At 38.2% G+C, this 26,371-nt stretch overlaps 2 protein-coding genes and 1 non-coding gene across 6 annotated transcripts in view; 2 read left to right on the forward strand and 1 right to left on the reverse strand.

Moving 5' to 3' along the window:
• KIAA1328 (KIAA1328 ortholog) overlaps positions 1–20,785 on the reverse strand; it is a 326,771-nt gene extending 305,986 nt beyond the window's left edge. For 2 of the 4 annotated variants that reach the window (XM_006733328.3, XM_031028159.2), the window contains exons 1-4: positions 20,485–20,785; positions 15,087–15,122; positions 14,265–14,404; positions 3,347–3,441 (exon numbers count right to left, since the gene is read on the reverse strand). In XM_006733328.3, the coding sequence (XP_006733391.2) occupies positions 3,347–3,441; positions 14,265–14,404; positions 15,087–15,122; positions 20,485–20,785 (572 nt within the window). Of the gene's footprint in view, positions 1–3,346; positions 3,442–14,264; positions 14,405–15,086; positions 15,123–20,228; positions 20,456–20,484 lie in introns of those variants that run through there. The other 2 variants (XM_081801332.1, XM_031028162.2) reach the window with 2 other exon arrangements.
• Positions 83–189, forward strand: LOC115940948 (U6 spliceosomal RNA). The gene has a single exon (XR_004075672.1). It is a non-coding gene; the product is annotated as a U6 spliceosomal RNA (small nuclear RNA).
• A 60-nt stretch (positions 20,786–20,845) lies between the features above and the next one.
• The window catches only part of TPGS2 (tubulin polyglutamylase complex subunit 2), a 58,008-nt gene continuing 52,482 nt past the window's right edge, over positions 20,846–26,371 (forward strand). The window contains exon 1 of the mRNA XM_081801385.1: positions 20,846–21,023. Within this exon, the coding sequence (XP_081657511.1) occupies positions 20,846–21,023 (178 nt within the window). The remainder of the gene's footprint in view (positions 21,024–26,371) is intronic.

Here is a 26,371-nt window from a genome sequence, read left to right on the forward strand (position 1 = left end):
AAAAAAAAAAAAAGAAAAAAATTGATGAATTGAGGTTCATCAAAATAATGAATTTTGCTTTACAAAAGAAAACATTAAGATAGTGCTCACCTCGGCAGCATATATACTAAAATTGGAACAATACAGAGATGATTAGCATGGCCCCTGCGCAAGGATGACACGCAAATTTGTGACGCGTTCCATATTTTTTCAGGGCTGTGAGTTCAAGCCCCACGCTGGGTGTAGAGATTACTTAAAAATAAAAATCTTAAAAAAAAAAACAATAAAACATTAGGATATTTAGAAAGCAAGGTTGGGGGGAAAAACACATATATGACAACTTGCATCCAAAATATATAAAGAACCCCTCAATAGCAAGAAGAGAAAGGGATGGGTCAAAAAAAAAAAAAAAAAAGGCAAAAAGTTTTAACAGATACTTAAAAGAATGGCCAATGATCCCATTAATCTTAGGAAAACACAAATTAATTCCACAGGGAGATATCACTATACTCATTAGAATGGCTAAAATTTAAAGAAATGACAATACCAAGACTTAATGAATATGCTCAACGATGGCATTCTCATCAGTTGCTAGTGGGAGTGTGAAATAACACAACATTAGGAAACAGTTTGGCAGTTTCTTCTAAAGTTAAATATACACTTAACATAGAACTGAGTAATTCTATACCTAAAGAATTTGCAGAAGAAAAATTAAAACATCATATCCACACAGACACTTGTACATGAATATTATAGAGGCTTTATTCATAAAAGGCAAAAACTTGAACAACCCAAAGTTCTGTTTAACAGATGAATAAACAAACTAAAGTACATGCAAACAACGGAATACTAATCAACAATAAAAAAAGAACTACTCCTACAGACAACAAATTGAAGAAAAAAAAAATCTCAAAAACATTACTCCCTGAAATAAGCCAAATACAAAAGGACAAATACTCTATTATTCCACTTATGTGAAAGATCCAGAATAGTCAGATTCACAGAGACCCAGAGAATGGTGGTTACCAAGGAGGGGAGAGTGAGGAGTTATTTTTAATGGATACAGAGTTTCAATGATAAAAAGTTCTGGAAATGGACTGTGGAGATGATGTCACAACAATATGAATGTACTTAATACCACTGAACTGTACACTTAAAAATGGTTAAGATGATAAATTTTATGTTACGTATTTTTTACCACACACACAAAATCATTTTGCTGAGGGAAAAAAGCCAGAAAGAAGAGGGTACATACTATATGGCCATTTACATGGCATGTCAGAACATGTAAAACTAAGCAATAATGACAGAAATCACATGAATGGCTGTCTGGGATGGAGAAGAGAGGAAGGAGCTGACTGTAAAAGATCTCAAAGAACTTTTTAACGTGACCTTACATTTGCCAAAACTCACTGAAATATACACTTAAAATGCATACATATTTTTAAACATGCATACATACTAGTATATGTAAATTGCACTTCCGTATATTTTCAAATAAATAAATAAGCTTGAGGAGGGAATGAAATGTAACAGAGTTGAAAATAAAAATCTATAGACTCTTTCGAGGAATGAGGTTATGTTGTGGTGTACAAAGAAGGTAGTAGCTGGAAGGAAATATGTGGTCTGAGGAGTAGTTCTCAAGATGAAAGACAAATGACTGTATTTAACGCCAACGGGAAACCAGTTATTTGAAACCAGGGTGAAAATCCAGAGGTAAAAGAACATAAAGGCTAGGAATGTTTAGTTGCTGGTGTTTGAGGCATATGGAACTTTGTTCTACATTTCCCCACTTCAATAAAAATGAGTCTTGTAAAAGAAAAAAAAGTGAAGAAATGGTTTGGCAAGTGTGAGCTGAAAAAAGTAGACTGAAATATCCAACAGAAGAAACTTAGCAAACTCAAGGAAAGAAGAACACATTATTCCCATATATCTGTATGTTAATAGTAAATACAGTAATAATGGAGTTCCTAGAAATATTAGCAAATCTATACTAATACCAACCTTGTAGTAACACCCTGAATCTCTACCAAGAAGCCAGCATTTTGCTAGAAAGCAGAAGGTTGCTGAAACCAAAACAATATGCTCTAATATTTCAGGTATTCTCCAAGCCTTGCAACTGAAATAAAATGGATCACTGAGGACAATAATGGCAACTCAGGACCATTAATAGATGAATTCAAACTAATGGTAATAGCTTTTCAAAGCCATCAAGCATATGTAAGGATATCCATACCATCTATGTGGTAAAAAGCCTTGTGAGAAGATCATCTGCAAGTATGGAGAATAACAAATGTTTTCCCAGTACAAAAAACACTAATTGAAGGGAATGAAAACTCTACTTTAGAGACTAGAACAGCCAAAGAATTCTAGTGAAAGAAATTACTGCTTCTCTCAGGTGGTATATCAAATTCAGACTAAGGTATGTACTTGGAAATAGTCATACCCTGTATCCTAGCCCCCAAAACATCATTGTTGTCATCTTTATAACTGTAATTCTATGATTTAGTAAAGTAATTTTTTAACTTCAGTCTTTTTATAAAAGCCTCTACAAACATTATTTTAAGGCCTCGACATGAAATACATTTTCAAACACTTCATACAGCTATTTTTAATTAAAAATAAAGAAAGAAGGAAAAGACCTACTATTTCCAAACATGGAATTCAATGACAAAAACTAGTACTATTTTAATCAACTTTTAGGTATGGCTTTTCCTTAAATTTGACTTTTACAATTTATATTAATACATTCCTCTATCAACATCTTCATTTGTTAAGTATTTTCAGATTCCAAAACTGGATGTGTGTATTTACAAAAAAATTACTCCAAGAGATATGCTTCACACACACCATTAATAAGATGGAATAGTACAACCAAATAGCTCTGAACTATTCTCAAAATTCAAAATCCCTTATTTTGAATCCTGAAAGCATCAGGAGTTAGCAAAACGACAACAGATATTCTTGCAACGGACTACAGTAAAATGAATGTTTACTTCTGTTCAGATCTACAACAAAACCAAAGGTAATTGCTATGACACTGATTACAATATATCAACCTACATCGACAGCAGAGCTAAGCTTCTACATTTTCCATTTCAATAGAGGACTGCTGCAAATATATGCACCAAATAATTTGGGAAATTAAATAAACAAGAAAATGTAAATTAGAAAGTGGTTTGTTCTGGTCTTTCCTTCTTATTTTTTTCCCACTTTTCTTTTTCAGAGGCCACAGAATACTTTTTTCTAAAAATCTCTGCTTCCATAAGATCAATGATACAATGACATCAAAACATAGTAATTTCTATTTGCAAAAACAGTTTTCTCTCTTATATAATAATACATTTCATATAAGATTTTATCTCACCTGGCCAGTTCTTTAATTAAATTTGCAATGCGTCTTTTGTCTTCGAGACATAAATCCTTCAACGACGCACTCTTTATTCCTCCCCCGCAGAAATTCTAATACAAAACAAAACAAAACAAAATCTTTTGGTTAACTTTTGCTAAAAACAATTTTTAAGACTTTTTGAGAAATCTCTTAAAATTAGCACAGGAAGTAAAATTTTTCAGATTATCTTTTCTCTGGTGGTATGCTTTTTTTTTTTTAAGATTTATTTATTTGAGAGTGAGAGACAGAGATAGCCAGATAGACCATGAGCGGGGAGGACAGGAAGAAGCAGACTCCCGTTGAGTAGGGAGCCTGATGCAGGGCTTGATCCCAGGACCCTGGGATCATGACCTGAGCCAAAGGCAGATGCTTAACCTACTGAGCCACCGAGGTGCCCTCTTTACCTGTTTCATTCAAACTTACTATGAATTCAAAACAGGCTAAGGAACTGTCTGTCCAGCAGGGGACATCATAAAATTTACATAGAGAAAACCACAATAGGCAGAAATGACCCTGCTTAAATATTAGGGATTATTAAGGAAACAACGTTTCCTTGGTGAATGTCACAAAACAAACACCTCATGGAGGATACTGAGAACTTTTCCTACACTACAGCACGCAGGCTGCTTACAAGTACACTAAGGTTAACAGCAGAGACACCAGTTTCCAAGTTCTCAATATATCCTAAAGTGCATTCCAGTGGGTACTAGACCAAAGAGTAATAATAATAGCTAACACATATCTCATGCTTACTACATGTCAGGAACATTATAAGTACTTTACACTTACTAATCTGGCCGATTTGCACAACAGTGCTATGAATTAGGTATTATTTCTGTTTACAGTGAGGGGATATCTTTCCTCGGATTACAGCAGTTAAAGTAGCAAAACCAGGACTCGAGCACACATCCAGAGTATGTGCTCCCAACCATTGAACTGGCCTATCTCTTGTGCTATAAAAAGTTGTCCTAGTACTTGAACTTCATTAAGAGGGGTCTTTAAAGCAATGAAACTCAGCAAGTCACAGGGAAACTACAGGTAACATGTAAACGGAAGGAACCCTAGACATTTGTACAACCACAAAGTAGGTTAGTCCAATTTCTTCACGTAGCCAAGGACAAACCAAGAGCTCTAAAATGAGTCCTGGAAATACTGATAGCCATAGATGGGAAAGATCAGGGAGAAAAAGGAAACGGGGAGAAAGGAGATGGTAAGAAAATAAAATCAGTTTGGTTTTGGATATGGTCAACCTAAGATGCTAGGAAGATAGGCATATGGAAATGTTTAGGAAGGAAGTTGGAAAAATGGGTGTGGCTCTCAAGTCAGAGAAAAATATAAAGATTTTTTTTTTTTTAAAGATTATTTATTTATTTGACAGAGAGACAGCGAGAGAGGGAACACAAGCACGGGGAGTGGGAGAGGGAGGAACAGGCTTCCCACGGAGCAGGGAGCCCAATGTGGGGCTTGATCCCAGGACCCTGGGATCATGACCTGAGCTGAAGGCAGATGCTCAATGACTGAGTCACCCAGGTGCCCCGAAAAATATAAAGATTTAAACTTTAGTCATATGGTGTAATGGATGATATTTAGATTTTTATTATTTTCTTTATACTTCTCTATGTTTTAGATTTTTCCTTAACGTTAAAAAATACTAGTTTTTAAAAATCATCTATGAATCCAAGATAATAAATTAAAGGACAAAAAAGAATCAGAAGGATATAATATTGTGGGAGAAAAAATGTTTCAAGAAGAGCACAGGGTTAACAGTGCTAACGATCAAAAAAAGCTACACAGAATGTGGAAAGCAGTCACTCAATTTGGCAATGGGAAAAGTTGCTGAAAACACACGAGAAGACATCTTAGTGGTGCAGTGAGTAAAAGAACAAACAAGAGAAACCCTTGCACATGGGCAAGAATTTCAACAGCACTGTGTTTGACAGAACGTCCTTGAAAATACAGATATTTGTCAATTAGAGAATAAACTGTAGTATATTTATACAATGGAATTCTGTAGGTATTGGTTGTTATGTTACTTAGTGATTTTCATCTTCAAACCCACCCTTCCCAGCCCTCCTTTGTGGTGCTGGGCCTCAGACTTTAGGAACCTCACATCTCCTTTGCCAGATGGCTCTCTGTTAAAACCTGCCAATAGGAAGAACTAGAGGGAGACCAAAGGTTGCCCGAAAAAGAAGAAAAGACACAGTCCTTCCTATTTACATCTCGTTCCCACTAGTGTCACCCCTGCCAGAGTGTGCTCTGACAAGGATAGCAGATTCCAGATTCCAATTTTCCTGGCCCTGGCAGAACCAGCCGTTAGCATGTCTCCTCGGGGACCACAGTACCAGTGAGGCTGGTTCCCCATCATCAGAAGTCTATGTTCCAGCTCTAAAGGGCCCCTCCCCCAAGCATCTAAGATTTAATAAATCCAACTTGCTCTGGCTGTTTTCCTAGCCCTAGAGATGGGAGTTGTTTCTTGCCGTTACTACCTACATGATATCTTGGTGTTCTCTGTTTACCTTTTCAGTTCTCTAGCACCAATTTAGCAAGTCTTTATATTAAATATTCTCAGTAAAAAAAAGTGACTAGACTGGCTGAAATATAAGTGAAAAGAAATGACATACAATGGGGTGCCTAGGTGGCTCAGTTGGTTAAGTGCCCAACTCTTGTTTTGGGCTCAGGTCATGATCTCATGGGTCATGAGACTGAGCCCCACATTAGGCTCCATGCTCAGTGGGGAGTCTGCTTAAAGATTCTCTCCCTCTGCTCCTCCCCCAACTCTCTCTCTCTCTCAAATAAATAAATAAAAAAAAGGAAATGACATATAGCTATATACAATTTAAGTAAATCTCATGAACATATGTTGAGCAAAAAAAGCAAATGATACAATACACATAGTATGAGCTTATTTATGTAAAGTTCGAAATATATTTAACACTGAACATTGTTTAAAAAAATAATTATATATTTAGACTATGTTGGACAAGGGTTGGTAAACTACAACTGCAAGCCAAATCTGGCTCACTGCCTATTTTTGTTAAGTAAAGGTTTATTAAAACACAGCCATGTACATTCATTTACACATTGACATATATATGGTTCTTCACACTATAGTGGCAGAGTTGAGTAATTGAGACAGGTCACACGGCTCACAAACATTAAATATTTATTAACTGGCCCTTTACAGAAAAAGTTTGTCTACCCCTAACATTAAGAAAAAAAAAAAAAAGAATGATAAACACAAAATTCAGGATAGGGATTACTAAAGCACATGACAGACTAAGGGAAGGATATACCTCTACAGCCACTTGGTTTACAATGGCATCGTTGCAATTCAATGGGGAGAAGAATGGTCTTCTCAATAAATAGCGCAGACCAATAGACTGTCAGTATGGAAAAATGAACTAACACCATACCCACAATAATTCCTGATGAATGGATTTCACTGTGAGAAGTAAAACAATGTGGCTTTTAAAAGAGAGAGAGAGAACCTGCTGCAAAGAGTGCAGGTGGCTAACAGCCTCACCTAACTACTGCCATGCCTTCAGATCCACTGTGGTGTTCACACCAGTGCCAGTGACTGGGAACGGCAGAGGTACTAGAACTGAACCATTTCTGTTGGACATGGCATCCTTAAAGAACAATATTTGCTCTGGGGTTCCCCATTAGCCTGACAGACACTACTTCTGACTGCAAGGCAGTATGAAGTGTGAGGTTTTTCCTAGGCAATTTTTCTTCTTGCTTTTTTCTCTCACAGATGCCAGACCTGCAATAATATCCTAAGGCTCTCCTTGTCTATTCCTGTTCACTTTATTCTCTATCCTATGTCAGCTTTTCCTTCACTAAATTTCCTCCATTTTTACTTTCATCTTAGTACCTACTTCCCAGAAGACTTGAACTGACATAATTACCATTTTGAAAACCTTAATGAATAAGGACCTAGCTACTGAGTATCAATGGCTACAAAGATCACATACAGAAAAAATATAAGACATTATTTCTCTGAAGAAAAACACAGACAACATCTATCTAGTTTTGAGAAAAAAATGCATATGCATACATACACACACACCCCACACACATCATTTCTAGTTTTGCAACAAAATAAATACACACATACACAACCCCTACATTCCACTTCTGGGCAAAAAGGAGTAATAGGAACCATGCCTACCCTGATGCCTAAGACAACCAAAAAACCTGACAAAATATATGAAAAAGCAGTTCTCAAACACTGGACAACAGGCAGCATAGGAAAGTGATCACTGAAAAGAGGGGAACCAAATAAGGTGCGCCATGCAATTATCCTAGCTAAATTGCCTCTGGAGTTTTCAGAGTGCAATGTGGGGAAACCCAGATGGAGCCCAGCAATCTCCCCAAGTTGAGAAGATAGAGCTGGGAGTCCAGGAGAGCCAAACTGTCTAGAATTTGCAGGGCAGAGTCATGGAGAGGATAGAACTTCACAGAAAGAGAGCTCTAGGGATCTCCAGAGGGTTCCCTGCACATCAACCACTGAGTATTGATTAGCATTTGTCTATGAGGAAACCCACCAAAATCCAAGGAAAGAACAAATGAGAATGTGAGAATAGTTCCTGTAGCTAATAGAGTGTCAGCAATAGTCCATGTTCCCACCAGCCAGAGTGGAAAATCTCATAATTCAAGGGGCATCAGGAAGAGTACTCAGAGGGCCACTGCCTATAGAGGGCAAAATTAGCCCTATATTAAAAGCTGCTCTAGTGTCACCTTTAAAAGCTTAAACCTGGCACCTGGGTGGCTCAGTTGGTTAAGAGACTGCCTTCAGCTCAGGTCATGATTCTGGAGTCCCAGGATCTAGTCCCGCATCAGGCTCCCTGATCAGCAGGGAGTCTGCTTCTCCCTCTGACCTGCCCCCCTCTCATGCTCTCTCTCTCTCACTCTCTCTCTCAAATATATAAATAAAAATCTTTTTAAAAATAAAATAAAAATCTTTTGAAGCTTAAACCCAAGCTTCAAAAAGATCAAACTACTCCCAGGGCGCCTGGGTGGCTCAGTCGTTAAGCATCTGCCTTCTGCTCAGGTCATGATCCCGGGGTCCTGGGATCGAGCCCCGTTTCAGGCTCCCTGCTCTGTGGGAAGCCTGCTTCTCTCTCTCCCACTCCCGCTGCTTGTGTTCCCTCTCTCACTGTGTCTCTCTCTGTCAAATAAATAAAATCTTTAAAAAAAAAAAAAAGATCAAACTACTCCCAAATAACTCAACTTAGTCCCAGAAAAAAACCTCAAGATTAATTATAAAAACACAATATATCCAGAACTCAAAAAAAGTATGACTCATACTGTCTGGCAGCATCCAATAAAAAACCAGGCAGGTAAAGAAGCAGAAAAGTACAATACCTAAATAGAAAAATTCCTCAATTGAAATCTCTCCATAAATAACTCAGATGATAGAATTATAAACAAGAACATTAAAATAGTCATTTATATTCCATATGTTCAAGAAACTAGAAGACCCAGCATGTTAAGTAGAGACATGAAATATATAATAAAAACAAAAGACCCAAATTGAACTTGTAAAGATAAAAACATTATCTTATATAAAAAATACACTGAATGAGATTAGTGGCAGAAGATTAATGATTGAGACAAAGCAATATAAACTATCTATAGATAAACACAGAAAACAACAACAACAACAGAAAACTGGATAAAAAAAAATGAGCAAAAAGCTGTGGAGTAACCTCAAGTGGCCTAATATTTGCATAACTGGAGTCCTCGAAAAATATTAATATCTCAACACATAATGGCCAAAAATTTTCTCAATTTTATGAAAACTATAAACTCTCAAATCCAAAAGACTTAACAAACCCCAACCAAAAGACATGTTTAGAAAATTAGTTCAAGGCACACTATAATCAAATTGCTTGGAACTAGGAATAAAAGGAAAATCTTAAAAGTAGTTTAAACTCACATACTAAATACAAAAGAATAAAAGTAAGAATGACAGCAGACTTCTCAAAAACAGTGAAACCAGGCAACAGTGCAATGACATCATTAAAGTACTAAAGGAAAAAAAAACTATCAACTCAAAATTCTATAACCAGTAGAAATGAAAGTGAAACAAAGACTTCTTCAGGCATACAGAAGCCAAAATACCCATTCCCAGTGTACCTGAACTATCATAATGTTAAAGGAAGTACTTTAAGCAGATGGAGCATACCAATAATATCAAATAGAAAACAACAGAAATGGTAACTACACAGGTAAATTTAAAAGCCTTTTGTTGAGGGGCACCTATGTACTGACTCTTGGTTTCGGCTCAGGTCGTGATCTCAGAGTCATGAGATCAAGTCCCACATCAGGCTCCACGCTCAGCACAGAGTCGGCTTAAGATTCTTTCTCCCTCTCCCACTCATGCTCTCTCTCTCTAAAATAAATAAATCTTTAAAAAAAATAAAACATAAAAATAAAAACCTTCTGTTTAATTATTTGAACCTCTTTAAAACACAATTGAAATAAAAGGAATCCAGATTGGAAAGGGAGATGTAATACTATCTCTATTCACAGATGGCACAATCATATATATAAAAAATTATAAGAAATTCACCAAGGGCGCCTGGGTAGTTCAGTCAGCTAAGCTTCTGCCTTTGGCTCAGGTCATGATCCCAGGGTCCTGGGATTGAGCACCACATCAGGCTCCCTGCTCAGCGGGGAGTCTGCTTCTCCCCCTCCTTCCCGCTCGTGCCCTCTCTCACTATCTCTCTCGCAAATAAATACATAAAATATTTTAAAAAAGAAAGGAAGGAAGGAAGGAAGAAAGCAAATCACCAAAAACTATTAGATTCAAATTAATAAGTGAATTTAGAAAGGTTCCAGGATACAAAACTAATAGACAAAATCAACTGTATTTCCATACACTAGCAACAAATAACTCAAAAATAAAATTAAGAAAACAATTCCATCAATAATAGCATCAAAAAGTATAAAATACCTAATCTTTAGAAATAAACTGAACAAAAAGAGTACAAGATACGTACACCTAAAACTTCAAAACATTGCTGAAAGAAATTAAAGAGGACCACGTAAATGAAAAGCTATCTCATATACTATATTCAAGGACTGGAAGAACTGATATTATTGAGAGTACTCTCCAAATTTATCTGAAGATATACTGCAATTGCTATCAAAATTCATGCTGACCCTTGTACAGAAATTGCCAAGGTGATTCTACAATCTCTATGGAAATTCAAAGGATGCAGAATAGCCAAAATCTTAAAAAAAGAAAATCAAACTTGGAGGACTTAACATTTCCTGATTCCAAAAAATAATTCCAAATGGTAATTAGCTTGGTATTGGCATAAAAACAGAAATGTTAATCAATGGAATAGAATTGAGAGTCCACAAATAAACACTTACATTTACATGGTTAAGGGATTTTCAACAAGGGTGCCAGAACAATCAAAGGGAAAGGAATAATCTTAACAAATGATGATAGGACAAGTAGATATCCACATGCAACAGAATGAATTTGGGTCACTACATACAAATATTAAATCAAAATGGATCAAAGACTAAATGTAATACCTAAAACTATAAAACTCTTAGAAGAAAATATTGGTGTAAATCTTTAAGAACTTGAATTAGGCAATGATTTTTTAGATATGACAGCAAAGCAGAGGTAACAACTGAAAAAAATTGATAAACTGGACTTCAAAATTAAAACATTCATGCTTCAAAGGACACCATTAAGAAAGTGAAAGACAATGCACAGAATGAGAGAAACTGTTTGCAGATCATATATCTTAAAAGGGACTTGAAGATGGAATGTATAAAGAACTCTTTTAACTTCATCAGTAAGAAGACAAATAACCCAACTGAAAAGGATCTGAATGGACATTTCTCTAAAGAACATGTAGGGGCACCTGGGTGGCTCAGTCGTTAAGCATCTGCCTTCGGCTCAGGTCCTCATCCCAGGGTCCTGGGATAGAGCCCCGCATTGGGCTCCCTGCTCAGCGGGAAGCCTGCTTCTCCCTCTCCCTCTCCCCCTGCTTGTGTTCTCTCTCGCTTGTCTCTCTCTGTCAAATAAATAAATAAATAAAATCTTTAAAAAATTGAAATAAAATAAAATAAAGAACATATATAAATGGCCAAGAAGCACATAAAGAAATTATTATTAGTCACTAGGGAAATACAAATCAAAACCACAATGAGATACCACTTCATACTGACTAGGATGGTTACAATAAAAAGGATGGCTATAAAGTGATGGCGAGAATGTGGAGAAACTGGAATCCTCATTCATATATTGCTGGTAATATGTAAATTGGTATAGCCATTTTGGCAGTTCATCAAAAGGTTAAACAGAATTATTTACATGACCCAGCAATTCTACTTTTAGGCAAATACCCAACAGAACTGAAAACATATATCCACACAAAAACTTGTACGTGAATGTTCATAGCAACATTATTCATATAGCCAAAAAGCCTAACAACCCAAAGTCCTTCAACTGGTGAATGGATAAATATATATTCAGCCATAAAAAGTAATGAAGTAATAATACATGATACCAAATAGATAAACCTTGAAAGCATTATGCTAAGTGAAAGAAGCCAGCCACAAAAGGCCACATAATATAGGATTCCATTTACATGAAATGCCCAGAAGAGACCAATCTAAAGAGACTAAAGTAGATTAGTGGTTGCTAGGGGCTGAGATGAATAGAAAATGGGAAGTGACTGCTAATGCATAGGGAGTTTCTTTCTGGGGTGATGAAAATGTTCTGGAATTAGACTGTGGTGATGGATCCACAACTCTGAGAATATACAAAAAAATAATAATAATTGTACATTTTAAAAGGGTAAGTTTTATGATATGTGCATTATAGGTAAATCTGAGAAAAAAGGACAGTATTAAAGCAAAAGTAATAATGTATTGGGAGTTAAAGAAGAAGAAGAAGGTAGCGGGAGGGGAGGAATGAAGCGGGGGAAATCGGAGGGGTGGACGAACCATGAGAGACGATGGACTCTGAAAAACAAACTGAGGGTTCTAGAGGGGAGAGGGGTGGGAGGATGGGTCGGCCTGGTGGTGGGTATTGAGGAGGGCACGTTCTGCATGGAGCACTGGGTGTTGTGCACGAACAATGAATCATGGAACACTTCATCTAGAACTAATGATGTAATGTATGGGAATTAACATAAGAATAAAAAAAAATAATGTATTGGGAGTTTACTTACAGAAGTAAAATGTATGACAATATCACGAAAGTCAAGACACAGACTGTTGAAAGGTCCTCAAAATAATAGGTAAAGTGGAAAACATAACTTAAAATAGGCTGTGATAAGTTAAAGACGTATACTGTAATTCCCAAAGCCAGTGAAATAGCCCAACAAAGAATTATAGTTAATAAGCCAATAGAATCATAAAAAAATATGGACTTCATCCAAAAGAAGGCCATTGTTCAATATAAATGCACAAGCCATTTTATGAAAAAACACTTGCAATTTTGATAAGATCTTGCAAAATCAACTACCATTCACGTCCCAGTGTAAAGTGGGTACAACAGAGATCCAAGTAACAAAGTAGGCCTTTTGGGCAAGTCACAGTTAAATCCCATGGACTACTAAACATAATAATTAGTAACAAACTAGATATTGGAAATGTCCTCAAGAACATAAACCAGCATTGAAAAACATTTTCTATAAAGGGTTCAATAGTAAATACTTTGCCTTTCTGGACCAATAGCACTATGGTAGCAACTCTACCATTAGAATAGAAAAGCAGCAATAATATTAAAAGAATAAGCATGCTGTGTTCCAATAAAACTTTATTCACAAAACAGGCAGCAAGGAAATTGGGCCTATAGGTCATAGATTGCCAAACCCTGACTTAACCTTAACAAAAAGTAAAGTAAAATAAACCTATCAGATAAGGACATGTAGCAAAGGAATGTACAGATACTAATACAAAGGCAAAGATGAAGGAGAAATCAATGACTGGGCTATAAAGAGTCTTCATAATATTTTTAAAGTGAAGGAAATAATAATAATAATGCAGGGGAATTTTAACAAAGTTTCTTTCTTTTTTTTTTTTTTTAAAGATTTTATTTATTTATTTGAGAGAGAGAGAGAGTGAGCACCAGAGGGGGGAGCGGGAGAGGGAGAAGCAGACTCCCCGCTGAGCAGGGAGCCCGATGCGGGACTCGATCCAGGGACTCCAGGATCCTGACCTGAGCTGAAGGCAGTCGCCCAACCAACTGAGCCACCCAGGCGCCCAACAAAGTTTCTTTCTTATATATAGAGGTTTATCCAACATCATCTAACAAATTCACAAGAACAAAAATCATAAAGCACACTTAATAAAAGAAAAAATGGTGGTCAATTTGATTTACTAACTTCACATGGACCAGGATGTAGGTCTTTTGAGACATACTAAGGTAATAAATTTTTCTTAACTAAGGCTTAAGGCAAGCCTAGACATTTTAGAGCAAAACCTCTGAGTATTCTACATACTTTATATATTCATACCATGTAAAGCATCCTAGAATCCTCTGTACCTTTTATTTTTTTTAAGGTTTTATTTATTTGAGAGAGAGAGACAAGCGAGAGAGAGACAAGCAAGAGAGTGAACACAAGCAGGTGAGTGGGAGAGGGAAAAGCAGGCCTCCTGCTGAGCAGGGAGCCCAATGCGGGGCTCGATCCCAGGACCCTGGGATCATGACCTGAGACGAAGGCAGAAGACGCCCAATGACTGAGCCACCCAGGCACCCCTCTTCTGTACCTTTTAAGATTGCAGATTATCTAACGTTCTTTCAAAGACTCTTCTACCCGTTTTTATCGGTAATTGCTCAGCATAGAAAAATCACTTATTGGTCTGCATTTATAAAGATTGGAGAATAAGGGGGAAAAAAAGGGAAATTACTGACCTGTTCATTTACTGAATTTCCTGCACCTTTTAAAGACTCCATGGAGATTGAAGAGGCAGTAACCCTGGAAGTCTTAAGTTTAACGTCAGCTTTTGGACTTAACTTGTGTCTTGATTTGGTATTTCCTTCTGTAGAAATTCCTAAGGATTTCCATCAAACAAAATATCAAAATTATACTTTATTCTCTTAAACTCACCCCCCATGAAGCTCTTCTCTGATATACTTCTTTATGGGACTGACAGGGTCATTTTAAACCTCTTAGTAAATAACGTATCATGGAAAGATTATGTTCTGAATACATTTAAGATTCAATTGAAATATTTTTAAAAGGTGACATGAAAATTCGTAAGTCATATTAAAACCAATAAATTACAACATACAATATATATCTTAATGAGGGGAAATTAAAATCTGATTTTTTCCACATAATTAGGGTACCTTCAATGGCTCAGTTTTACTACTCATTTAGTAATAACCAGTAAGCTTTAAAGAGTCCATCACATAAACCTTATATCAAGAAGTTTTCACATTCTTCTTTGAATTTAGGCTATTATTCATAATACAAAAAAATAAGAATCTCTTGCTCTTTAATAGATGAATGAAGCGTTTTACAAATTCATCAAAAGCTCACTTGCCCGACCAGCCCCTAAAATAAGGCAGTATTTCAAACCTTAGTAAGGTCTAACCACATTTTTTTTTTAAATTAGTTTCCAATGGATTGTTCTGCATATAGTTATACCTGCAAAGTGGTCCTACTCTTTTATTTTCTCCTAACATTTAAGAAGCAAAGGAAGCTTATGAAATTAATACAGAAAATCATACCTGGAACATACACTACTGATTGTTCTTCATCAGAAACTATGAAGAAGGACATGAAGGAAAATACTAGAAAAGATCATCCAATATCCAAATGCTGCCTCTATTCTGTACTTCTAATTCCTAATTTCTTTTGACCTGGGAATTTATAATAAGCTTTTAAAAACAAAACTAGAAAGGAACCCAAGTGAAATAAATGCAGCAAAATTAGTAATCTTTTAACATTCATTTTTACATATTTATAACTATATGTTTTATAAAATTTTTGAAAGGCCTTGTTCCATAAAACTTTCATCCATGCTTATTCCCAAGTGAGATACCCTACCCTATAAATTCTGTTAAGTTCCTTTCATTTCCTTTCCTTTTGTAAACAAGGAGTTAAATGCCCCAGTTTGTTTATTATTGGAGAACTGGTAAGTTATTTTAGTCATGAATAAATAATTTCAAAATGAGCTTTAGCTTTGAAGAACAAACACGGTTTGAGGGCAAGTCAATCATGCAAACACAAAGGTTTTATTCTTCTGTAGTGCATTCATGAAATGTCCCAAGAAGCCCTACTATTTAACAAGTGGAGGAAATTTAACTTTTTTTTTTTTTAAGAGGGGCAGGAGGAGAGAAACTCTTAAGCAGGCTCCATGCCCAGCGTGGAGCCCAAAGTGTGGTTTGATCTCACAACCCTGAGATTAAGATCTGAACCAAAATCAAGAGTCTGAGGCTTAACCAACTGAGCCATCCAGCCACCCAAGTGGAAGAAATATAAGACAAGAAGAACTATTTAAAGGAGAAATTTAGAAAGGCTAAGATCATACCACTGGAGAGAAAACAATCCCATTTACTACTGCATCAAAAAAGAATACAATATCTAGAAATAAATTTAAACAAGGAGGTGAAAGACCTATATACACTGAAAACTTTAAGACACTGATGAAAGAAACTGAAGACACAAATAGAAAGATAGTCCATGCTTATAAATTGGAATAATTAATATTTTTTAAATGTCTATACTGATCAAAGCAATCTACAGATTCAGTGCAAACTCTATCAGAATTCCAATGCAGGGGCATCTGGGTGGCTCAGTCGGTTGCGCGTCTGCCTTAGGCTCAGGTCAAGATCCCGGAATCCCAGGATCAGTCCCGTGTCAGGCTCCCTGCTCGGCGGGGAGTCTGCTTCTCCCTCTGACCTTCACCCTCCCTGTGCTATCTCTCGCTTGCACTCTCTCTCTCTCAAATAAATAAATAAATAAATAAATAAAATCTTTAAAAAAAATTCCAATGTAATTTTTCACAGAAATAGAACAAACAAACCTAAAATTTGTATGGAACCACAAAAGACCCCAAATAGCCAAGGCAATCTTAAGAATAAGGTTAAAGCATCACACTTCCTAATTTCAAACTATATTACAAAGCTATAGTAATCAAAACAGTATGGTACTGGCATAAAAGCAGACACAAAGACCCCCATGATAGCTACACTTTTTCTGCTTTTTCTTCATTCATATCACCAATAATCATTGGACATACAACCTATTTTACTTATTCATGACCTCATCTCACTAAAATTTAAGCACCAAGTGGGTGAAGATTTTCCACTGGTTTTGTTCAATGTTTGTTATCTCCTAAAGTAAAAAAATGCCCAGCTCACAGTAAACCATCTATGAAAGAATGAAAGTGGTATTTAATTCTATGACGCACTGTCCAGCAACTCTTTGGTGTTGTCTCTCTTTATCTTGCTGGGGTTCAGAACCCATCACCCCAAGATGTGCCACTTTGGAATGTGAACTGTTTTGAGCTGAAAACAATCAAGGCCCAAAAGACTCATGAAGAAACTTTGACCTCCCACTAACTGCCTAAAAGAATTTGGATAGAGGACCTGCTCCCAGAGATAGATATCACCAAAAATAACTACAGTATAATATAAATAAGAGGTGGTAGGGAGGAATTTAGCAAAGTCTGTTTGTTAAAATTCCTTTCTATGTCCCATTGTTTCTATATGGCCCAAAAAACATTTGCTTACCAAACATTTACTCCTTTTCATCTTCCTATGAATTGCTTTCCTTTCCTTGAAAGTCCTAGACCTCTACTCCCTTCTCCTTAGTTCAGAATGACAAGCATAACTCAATTTTGCTTGTCTTTGGAATCTCTCACACATACGCGGATTCCCCATATGTACCTAATTAAGTTTGATTTTTCTCCTCTTAATCTGTCTCATGTCATTTTAATTCTTAGACCAGTCAGAAGTCCCTTGAAGGATAGAGGAAAATTTCAAAATATGGGAGCAAAACCCATTAGCTGCATCCATGCTAAGTATCTTTTCAAATATAAAAATGCTAAATAAATTGACCTTAACAAGAGTTTTAAAAAATAAGCCTAAAAATATTTGAAATTGCCTCCATCCAACCTATCCTTCCTAATCATTTGTAATCTATCTTCATTTCATCATCTGAAGAACCCAAATACTTACTTTCTTCAAATACAAAGTTTAAAAAAATATACAAACACATTTTATGGGAAAGTCAAAGAGACATAATATATACCAAATGTATATTGGACCTCTCATTGGGTTCTTTGTGCCACTTCAGTTCTACTTCGGTATCTTTGGAAGTTCTTTACTAAGACAAGTACAGCAAATTATAAAGCATCCTTAATGTTGGTACCAAACTCCAAACCCCAGAATTAAAGCAGTAATTAGAAACCCAAGGTAGAAGTAACGAAGAGGAAGAAGCATATCTATTCCAGATCACCAAGAACTGAAGAAAATAAACTTAGGACTGCACACTCTAACCTTTTGAGTTTCAATCACTTACCAGCAACACATGTATATGTAATTATTACTGACCCCAGTGACTTTCCTGGCTAGTATATTATTTTAACATCAACATAAAGATTCTACTTTTAATTGAATATTCAATGGCATGGATTATAGCTACTGTAATGTTTTGACCAAGCCCCTTATAATTCATATTTGTTAATATCAAGTTAAAAATACTGTTAATGATAACATACTGGGGTGTATTTACCAATCAAATATAGATACTGCAGAAACACTAATTTCTTTTGATATTACCAGGAGCTATAATGAAGGAGGAAAGCAGTTTATGGCTGAAGGGGCATATTTTACTTGCAGATTTAATCCATAAAATGACAACATGGCATACTCATTTGTTTACACATAAGGTATAAAAACATACCTTGTGCAAAACCGCACTGCTGAATCATACCGTGCAGGAGATGCATAACTCATAAAGACAACAGTAAAAAGATGACGTTTAGTCACAAATGATTTGTCCTCACATGACAGAAACATCTAGGACTGGGAAATATCTCAATCACACTTCTCTAATTGTTTAGGCAAAGCACTGAAAATCTGTCTTTCAATAGTGTGAAAGGAGTACCTGATTATACATACATACTTTTTGGTCTTTTACTATTGAAAGTTCTATATAAAGGCTATGGGGTGGTCTAGGAAGTCATCCGTGTAACAGAAAAAGAGATCCAGATCCAAAGACACATGATTAAACCCAATGATTCATAACTATCCTTATGCTTTTTAGCAAAGATTTATAGCAAATTTACATCTCATTGCTTTTGTGTCCTACGGACATTTAAAATGAAAATATGTGAGGCTGGATGATAACTGGTCATTATGTGGAATAAGTGGGGGAAATGGGTAATACTAGTAACTTTGCCATTCATTTCAAATTGGAATTTCTATCAATGTAATCACGACCATTTCCCCCATATAATTTCAACTCCTCACTTTTAATGGGAAGATCAGTATTTCACATTAATTTTCAAAGTAAGGGAGAATGTAAGAGAAAAGGGAGGATGTAGGACTTCTATGTGAAATAAGGAATAATATGACCATATGAATAAGTGAGCATACAGGGCTGCTTCGACCAAGAGCAGAGGTTCAGTTTATTTACCCATTAAGCAGTGCCACAGCAATACACTGGCCCCCCCACACACCATTTATACCTATCAGAACAATTCCACAGGTCATAGATAAAGTTAAGGAATAATAACTAAAACCACATAAGTGGTTATGAAAATGATTACACTAACAAAGCACTTTATAAGCTGATAACCTTCAAATATCTCCTTTATCACAAAATTCTACCACTGCAAGCACAGGGTTTTATGAGAAGACTCATCCCAATTTCCTGACTTTCTAATTCAGCCCAGTTCCCAGTGCACATATTCTCTTTACCTCCTTCCTGATATATAAGGAAAGAAATATTTAATGTGCACAGTGCATTAGTGTGCTTTCATCCACAGTGTATGTGCATGATTTTACTTGATTGTCACCCACCTATCAGAGATAAACGGTAATTATGTTTAGAAAGTGCCTAACACTAAACATTGAGCAGCAAGGAATGCAAAAATATCCCTCCCTCCACATGACACTGTAATCTTAGTACTGTAACTCAATAAGGAAAACTGATAATACAATTTAGTAAGTTTCACTGGGAGCTAAGTAGAACGTGCAGAGAATGATTCTGCCAAAGTTAACAGCAATGCCTCAAATAATGCTATCAGGAATCCTAGCAAAAAGACAAAAAGACTTGGTCTGTAGCCACCCAATACACGGATTGCTCTCCTTTCCTGTAACACTCCTCTAAGGAAAGTGATGTAACTTACCAGGAAAAGATCAGGCTGGGACAGTCAACCTAAACCAAAGAACGAACCAGTTCTGTCACACTTCTCAACACAGTTATTGAACTGGCAACACCACCACAACGGTAAAAGCCCCACAGCTTCTCTACCCCCAAAACAACCCAAGAACTTCAATCCTGCCAGTGGTGACCCAAAACCCGCTTGTAAATCAACACTACTTCCAGCAGCAATGATTTGTAACGCTTTTTATTCTGTAACCAGCATCACCAGACCCCGTTCCGCCCCACACCTCTCCGAAAATCCCAGCGTGAAAGTAAATCATCACTGATAGGCCTTCGAAGATAGAAAAGGGCCTGACTTGCTCCCAACAACGCAGACCAAGGACAGTCCCAAACCAAGACAAAAAGGCTCTCTGACCAGCCAACACCATTCCCTCCGCAGAGGCGCAGTCAGCCGGCCCGAGGTCACCACGGTCAGAGGGACCCTCCCAGCCCCCTGCAGGGCCACGATTCTAGGCCATCTTTACAAAGCTCACCGCCAAGGAGGGCTGGGAAACAGCAGTGCTGACTCCCCACACCTAGTGCTCCAGCCCGGTGACAGTATCAGGCTCTCTGCTACCTAACACCCCAGCCAGGGGAAAGCCCGGCACCTACACGGCGGCCGGAAAGGACGGCCCCGCCCCCGGGGACAGCATCGAGCTTCGCCCCACCACTCAGAGTCCCACGCGACCGCTCGCCGGTCGCCGCACCCGGGAGGGCGCCGGCGCCCCCTGCCAGGCGGGCAAAGGATACAGTCCCGGCTCCAGAACGCCGCCGCGCCCCGGCGGGAGGGGCTCGCCACGTCCGCCATCTTGAAACAACCGCCACTCCGGGCGTCGCGCCGCGGCCGCCCCGCCCCGGCCTTCAGGCCCAGTCCCCATTGGCCGCACCGCGCAGAGGCCCGCCCCCGCTTGCGCGGCCGGCCCCGGCGGGGCGGTAGGGTCCCGGTGGAGGAGTCGCTGTGTCTCGGCTTCGTGGTGTGGAGCGACCGCCGAGGCAACGGGAACAAGTGTGCCGCGGAACTACTACTCCCAGAGCAGCCTGGGCCTTCCATCTCCGCCCCCCAGCGCTCTCAGGCGCCAAGCACTACAACTCCCGGCATGCCGTGAAATTGATGGCCGAGCCTCTGGGGCGGCATTCTGCCCTCCCACCCGCCCCGCTCTCCCGCTCCGTCCCCGCCGCTGCCCCCGCCGCGCGCGGAGCGGGGACACGAGCCATGGAGGAGACGCCGCCCCCGGGCTGCAGCAAGCCGCACCTGGAGAAGCTGACCCTGGGGATCACCCGCATCCTAGGTGAGGGGCGTGGGGAGCCGTGCGAGGCGACGGCGGAATGAGGGGATGTACACTAGAAGCAAGATGGGGCATCGCTGCGGTGACTTCCGTTGTTCAGAAGTAGAGGGCAGCCGGGTGCGTGACTAGGCCGGGGAGCGTTTGCGGGGAGTGTTCGAACGCAGAGCTGGGAAGCCCAAAGTTCCCCCCCCCCCCAGTCCCACCCCAGGCCCCAGGAAAGACGCAAAGGTGAGCAAAAGGGAGACAGCAGGCACCTGACAGTGGGGACATTGGGTTTCCCGAGAGGCATTCTTGGCCAGTGGAATATCCTTGAAACGCAACCCTTCCTCGGGTAGCAGAGAGCAGGGGAACGCTGCACGTAGCCTCCTAGGGCAACAGTTCTCACGCGCCTCTGGGTACCGCACCCTAAGTGGTTGGAAGGAGTCGAGGCTTGCGCCACTGAATGGGCTTTTCCTTTACTGAACCTTTACTTAGCACTGTTGCTGCTGCTGTGTCACACTCGGGGGCTGCAGAGATGGGGTGGGGAACCAAAACACAGTTCTGTGAAAAAATCAACAGCCTAGGTCCCTCCAGAAGTGCGAACGAAAGGCGACCAGTAGTCCTGTATTATAGCTCTGAAATAGCACACAGGAGGAAGTGATTGACCTTCTCTGGGGAGTCAGGGAGTTAAGGTATATGTCCTACAGGAGGTGATGCTAGATTTTGAAAGACAAATTGAAGTTAGCCAGATAACCAAGGAAGAAAAAAAGTAGCCTAAGTAGGCTGGGTGGCATGCTTTGATGCCTTCCTGTCACATTTATAATAAAATCCAAATTCTGTACCGTGACCCTTAAGTCCTATGATCTGCCCTCATCTGTCTTTCTGACCTATTTTTACCCTTTTTTTGGCCACAGTGGCCTCCTTGTACCATAAACTCACCAAGCTTGTTCCTGCTTCAAGGCCCTTCCTAGACTGGGGGGGGGGGGGGGAAATGTGGAGTTATCTTTCCCTCACTTCATTCAAATCTCTGATTAAATATCATTACCTCAGAGAAGCCTTACCTGACTATACTTCTAGTAACACCCTTCTCTATCATTATCTTCCCTTATCCTTTATATGTTTTTTAATCCTTATAGCTTTATCACTACTTGGAATTACTTATTTGGTTGCTTTTTTTTAATTTGCCTGTCTCTTCTGTAATAGAAGTCCATGAGTTTAGGAACTTTGTCTTGTTATCCCTTAGTATTCCCCAGTGTCTACAGTAAATGCTGCAGTAAATGAGGATGAAACACCATTATATGTTTGGGAGAAATTATAAGCTTTAGAAATGAAGTTATAGGGTTGGGCAAGGAGAGATCTAATCATCAAGACCAACTATATCCTATCTCCTCATTAAAAAAGATATTTCTTTTGATTAATGTTTAATCTACTCAAGAGTGGCCAACCAAATTTCCCTTAAGCTGACAGTTCAATTTAAAGACCTAAATAAATAACTGTAAATATTTTAAATTTCATTTATACATTTAATATATTCTATTTTTAAGCATTTCAGATATCTGGCAAACTGGTAACACAAGGCAAAACCTACCTAAGGAATTAGCTCTGATAGTTAAATTTATAGTGAAGCTGGCCTCATGTAAACATTCTAATACTATTTATAAATTTAATCAAAACCTCATAATTTCAAGTTAATAATAAGTCAAAAATCAATTATATTTTTATTTTTTCACATTTGTTTTTTGTTTTGAAAATACATAGAGAGGATTTTTAAAAACAAGGTGGCTGAGGTCAGTGGTGGGTGTGTAGTAAGCAAATTACCACACCAAAATCTTCTCTCTAAATGATGTGTGAAATAACTCCATAACTATGACAATTCTATTGAAAACCAAGCCCAGTACTACTTAAAATACAGAGAATGCCAAAAGTGCAAAATAACTATGAGTAAAAAGAGAAAAAAACTACAAATCCCAGCACTGTCCTTGCCCTACTCCTTCACTGCTAGAAGGCTCTGTGGCAAGCAAAGGCAGAGCCAGAAATGATGCCAGCAAAGAGGCTAGTTGAAGCAACAGAGAGTTTAAAACCCCAGTACAACAGTAACAACAACTGGGTAGATCAGAGCAGGGCTGCAGGAAAGTGACTTCAAAGTAGGTGCTATTTAAAGTGTTGGCCGTGCAATTTAAAGGGACATATATTCCAGAGGAGAAAATGTGCAAAAAAGAAGGAAGAGTCCTTTGGCAATTGATGATAAAAGGGCAAAGAAAAAGGAAAGCTCACATCTCTCTCCCATTCACAACAAGCCTGCTAAAATATCTGGACTTTGCTTCAACTGACTGGAAAGTCTTTCATTAAAGTAGACATCTTGTTAAACAGCACAATTTCACAAAATGAACAAGAGCAAATAGAGAACTAATGCTAAAATCAGGAAATGAAATGCTAAACAATCAACTGAGGAAAATTTTTTTATGATGATAAAGTGTGTCCTACCCAGTGGAGCAAGGAGTGGGGAAATGTTACATTTTGATAACAGATTATTAAATATAGTGTGTAAGATCTACCTGAGATACAACAAGATCAATTTCAGTTGACCTTTGAACAACACAGGTTTGAACTGTGGGTTCATTTATACATGGATTTTTTACAGTACAGTAGTATAAATGTATTTTCTCTTATGATTTTCTTAACATTTTCTTTTTTCTAGTTTATTGTAATAATACAGTATATAATACATATAACATACAAAATATGTGTTAATCAACTGTTTTATTATCAGTAAGGTTTCCCATAGTAGGCTATTGGTAAAGTTTTTGGAGAGTCAAAAGTTATACATGGATTTTCAACTTCATCAGGGTTGGTTCATAACCCCTAACCCCTGCATTAGTCAAAGTTCAACTGTGTAATATCTCTCTCTCCATCTTAGTCTTCTTCTTCTTTTTTTTTTTTGCAATTCTTGTTTTAAATCATTTTAATTTTTTCATCATGATAAGTGTATTCTTTAATCCTCATCCTCTATTTCACCCATTACCCCACCCACCTCCCCTCTGGTAACCATCATTTCTCTATAGTTAAGAGTCTGTTTCTTGGTTTGTCTTTATTTCTTTCCTTCACTCATTTGTTTCTAAATTCTACATATGAGTGAGATCATATGGTATTTGTCTTTCTCTGACTGATTTCACTTAGCATGGTACTCTCTAGCTCTGTCCATGTTGTTGAAAATGGCCAGATTTCATTTTTAATGGTTGAATAATATTCCATTATATATGTATACCACATCTTTATCCATTCATCAGTCAGTGGATGCTTGGGCTGCTTCCATAGTTTAGCTGTTGTAAATAATGCTGCAGTAAACATAGGAGTGCATGTGTCCGTTTGAATTAGTGTTTTTGTATTCTTTGGGTAAATACCCAGTAGTGTGATTACTGGATCATAGGGTAGTTCTATTTTTAATTTTTTGAGAAACCTCCACACTGTTTTCCACAGTGTCTGCACCAGTTTACATTCCCACCAGCAGTGCAAGAGGGTTCCTTTTTCTTCACATCCTCATCAACACTTGTTGTTTGTGTTTTTGATTTTAGCCATTGTGACGGGAGTGAGGTGATATCTCATTGTAATTTTGATTTGCATTTCCCTGATGATAAGTGATGATGAGCATCTTTTCATGTGTCTATTAGCTATCTGTATGTCTTCTTTGGAGAAATGCCTCTTCATGTCTTCTGCCCATTTTATAATTGGATTATCTGGTTTTTTGGGTGTTGAGTTTTATAAGACGTCTGCCTTCGGCTCAGGTCCTGATCCCAGTGTCCTGGGATCAAGTCCCACATCGAGCTCCTTGCTCAGCGGGGAGCCTGCTTCTCCCTCTGCCTGCCACTCCCCCTGCTTGTGCTCTCTCTCTCACAAATAAATAAATAAAATCTTTAAAACTTAAATGTGGAAATTCAGGTATGGGAGGGGAAAAGCAGGGTCAGTCAAGCCATCAGTTCCCCTGGTTACCCAGGGCTTTTAAAAAGGGGAACTTCACAGGTGGGGTGCCCTGGTTCCCAGTTGTTTAGCTAGTAGCTGTGTCATAAACAGCTGGCAATTTGTTTATTTAAGATGGATGTATTTGAAATGGAAGGGTTGGCAATCAAAAGGTTCATGTCAGGTACTTATATTAGGTGTGTGGCCTCCAGCAAAGCTAGACACTAGACTGCCCTGTGGGTATAGTCAGATGTCATCATTATGCAACCAGCTGGATTGTTAACAAAGAATTCTGTGTTGTTCTGTCCTACAAAAGTTGGAATAATAGGATGCTAAGACTGATTGAAGCTAAGCTCTGTATTTGCATAGGATAATTGCTAAAGGGCTTTGCTGAGGGGGACACGAAGACTTGCACATAAACTCTTAACTAGACCCATACTTGGAGTAAGCCTAGCTACTTGGAGTGTCCTAGCCTCTTAGCCTCAATGTCCTTGCTATAAAATGTAAATAATAACATTTATTATTCACTGTCTTAGCTTTGGTGGTACATTGCCAAATGGGACCACCCTTGAAGGGACAGACAGGGTCTTCCATCCTAACTAGTCAAGGGCATAGCAAGGACTTAGCCCAGGTCTAAGGGCTTGAAGCTCATGGTGTTTTTCCACCGTAGTACCATGGTTCCCAATGTCTTAGAAAGGACATTAAAAAGAAGGCAGAGAAAAAAATTGTGTATATGGTACTTTTTGCTTTTCCAGAGCACCTTTACCTTTGCTTCTTCTGCTTCCCTTATCAAGGCAAATATTATTATAAATATTGTCGTCTCTCTGAATGCTAAGGAACGTGAAGACTCATATAAGGTCACACAACTAGTGAATGCTTCAAGCAAGAGTAGAATATGTGGAGTCCAGAATTCTTAGCCTCCTATATTGGGTTGTTGCTGCATCTCAGGATCTGAACTTTGTGATAACCTGGAGGAAACTTTATGATGCATAAAAAGGACACTAACATGATTACAGAATCAGTGAACCACATTGTGATATTCTGATTTATAAGAAATATATATTTGCTCACTCAGATGACAGCTGATCCTTGAACAAAGCAGGATTAGGGCTGTTGATAGCCCCCCCCAAAACAGTACAGTAGAGAATCTGTATATAACTTTTAACTGCCCCGAAATTTAACTAATAGCCTACAGCCGACCAGAAACCTTACCGATAACAGTTGATTAACACGTTATTTTGTATGTTGTATGTATCCTGTATTCTCATAATAAAATAGAGAAAAACGTTATTAAAATCATAAGGAAAAAATACATTTACAGTATTGTATTTATTGAAAAAAATAGGTGTTCCAGTGTACCCATGCATTTCAAACCCATGTTGTTCAAGGGTCAACTGTGTATTTTTTCTTAGTCCACA

Source organism: Leptonychotes weddellii, chromosome 13 (genome assembly GCF_054177405.1).
Source record: "Leptonychotes weddellii isolate Sample4059 chromosome 13, ASM5417740v2, whole genome shotgun sequence".
NCBI lineage: Eukaryota > Metazoa > Chordata > Mammalia > Carnivora > Phocidae > Leptonychotes > Leptonychotes weddellii.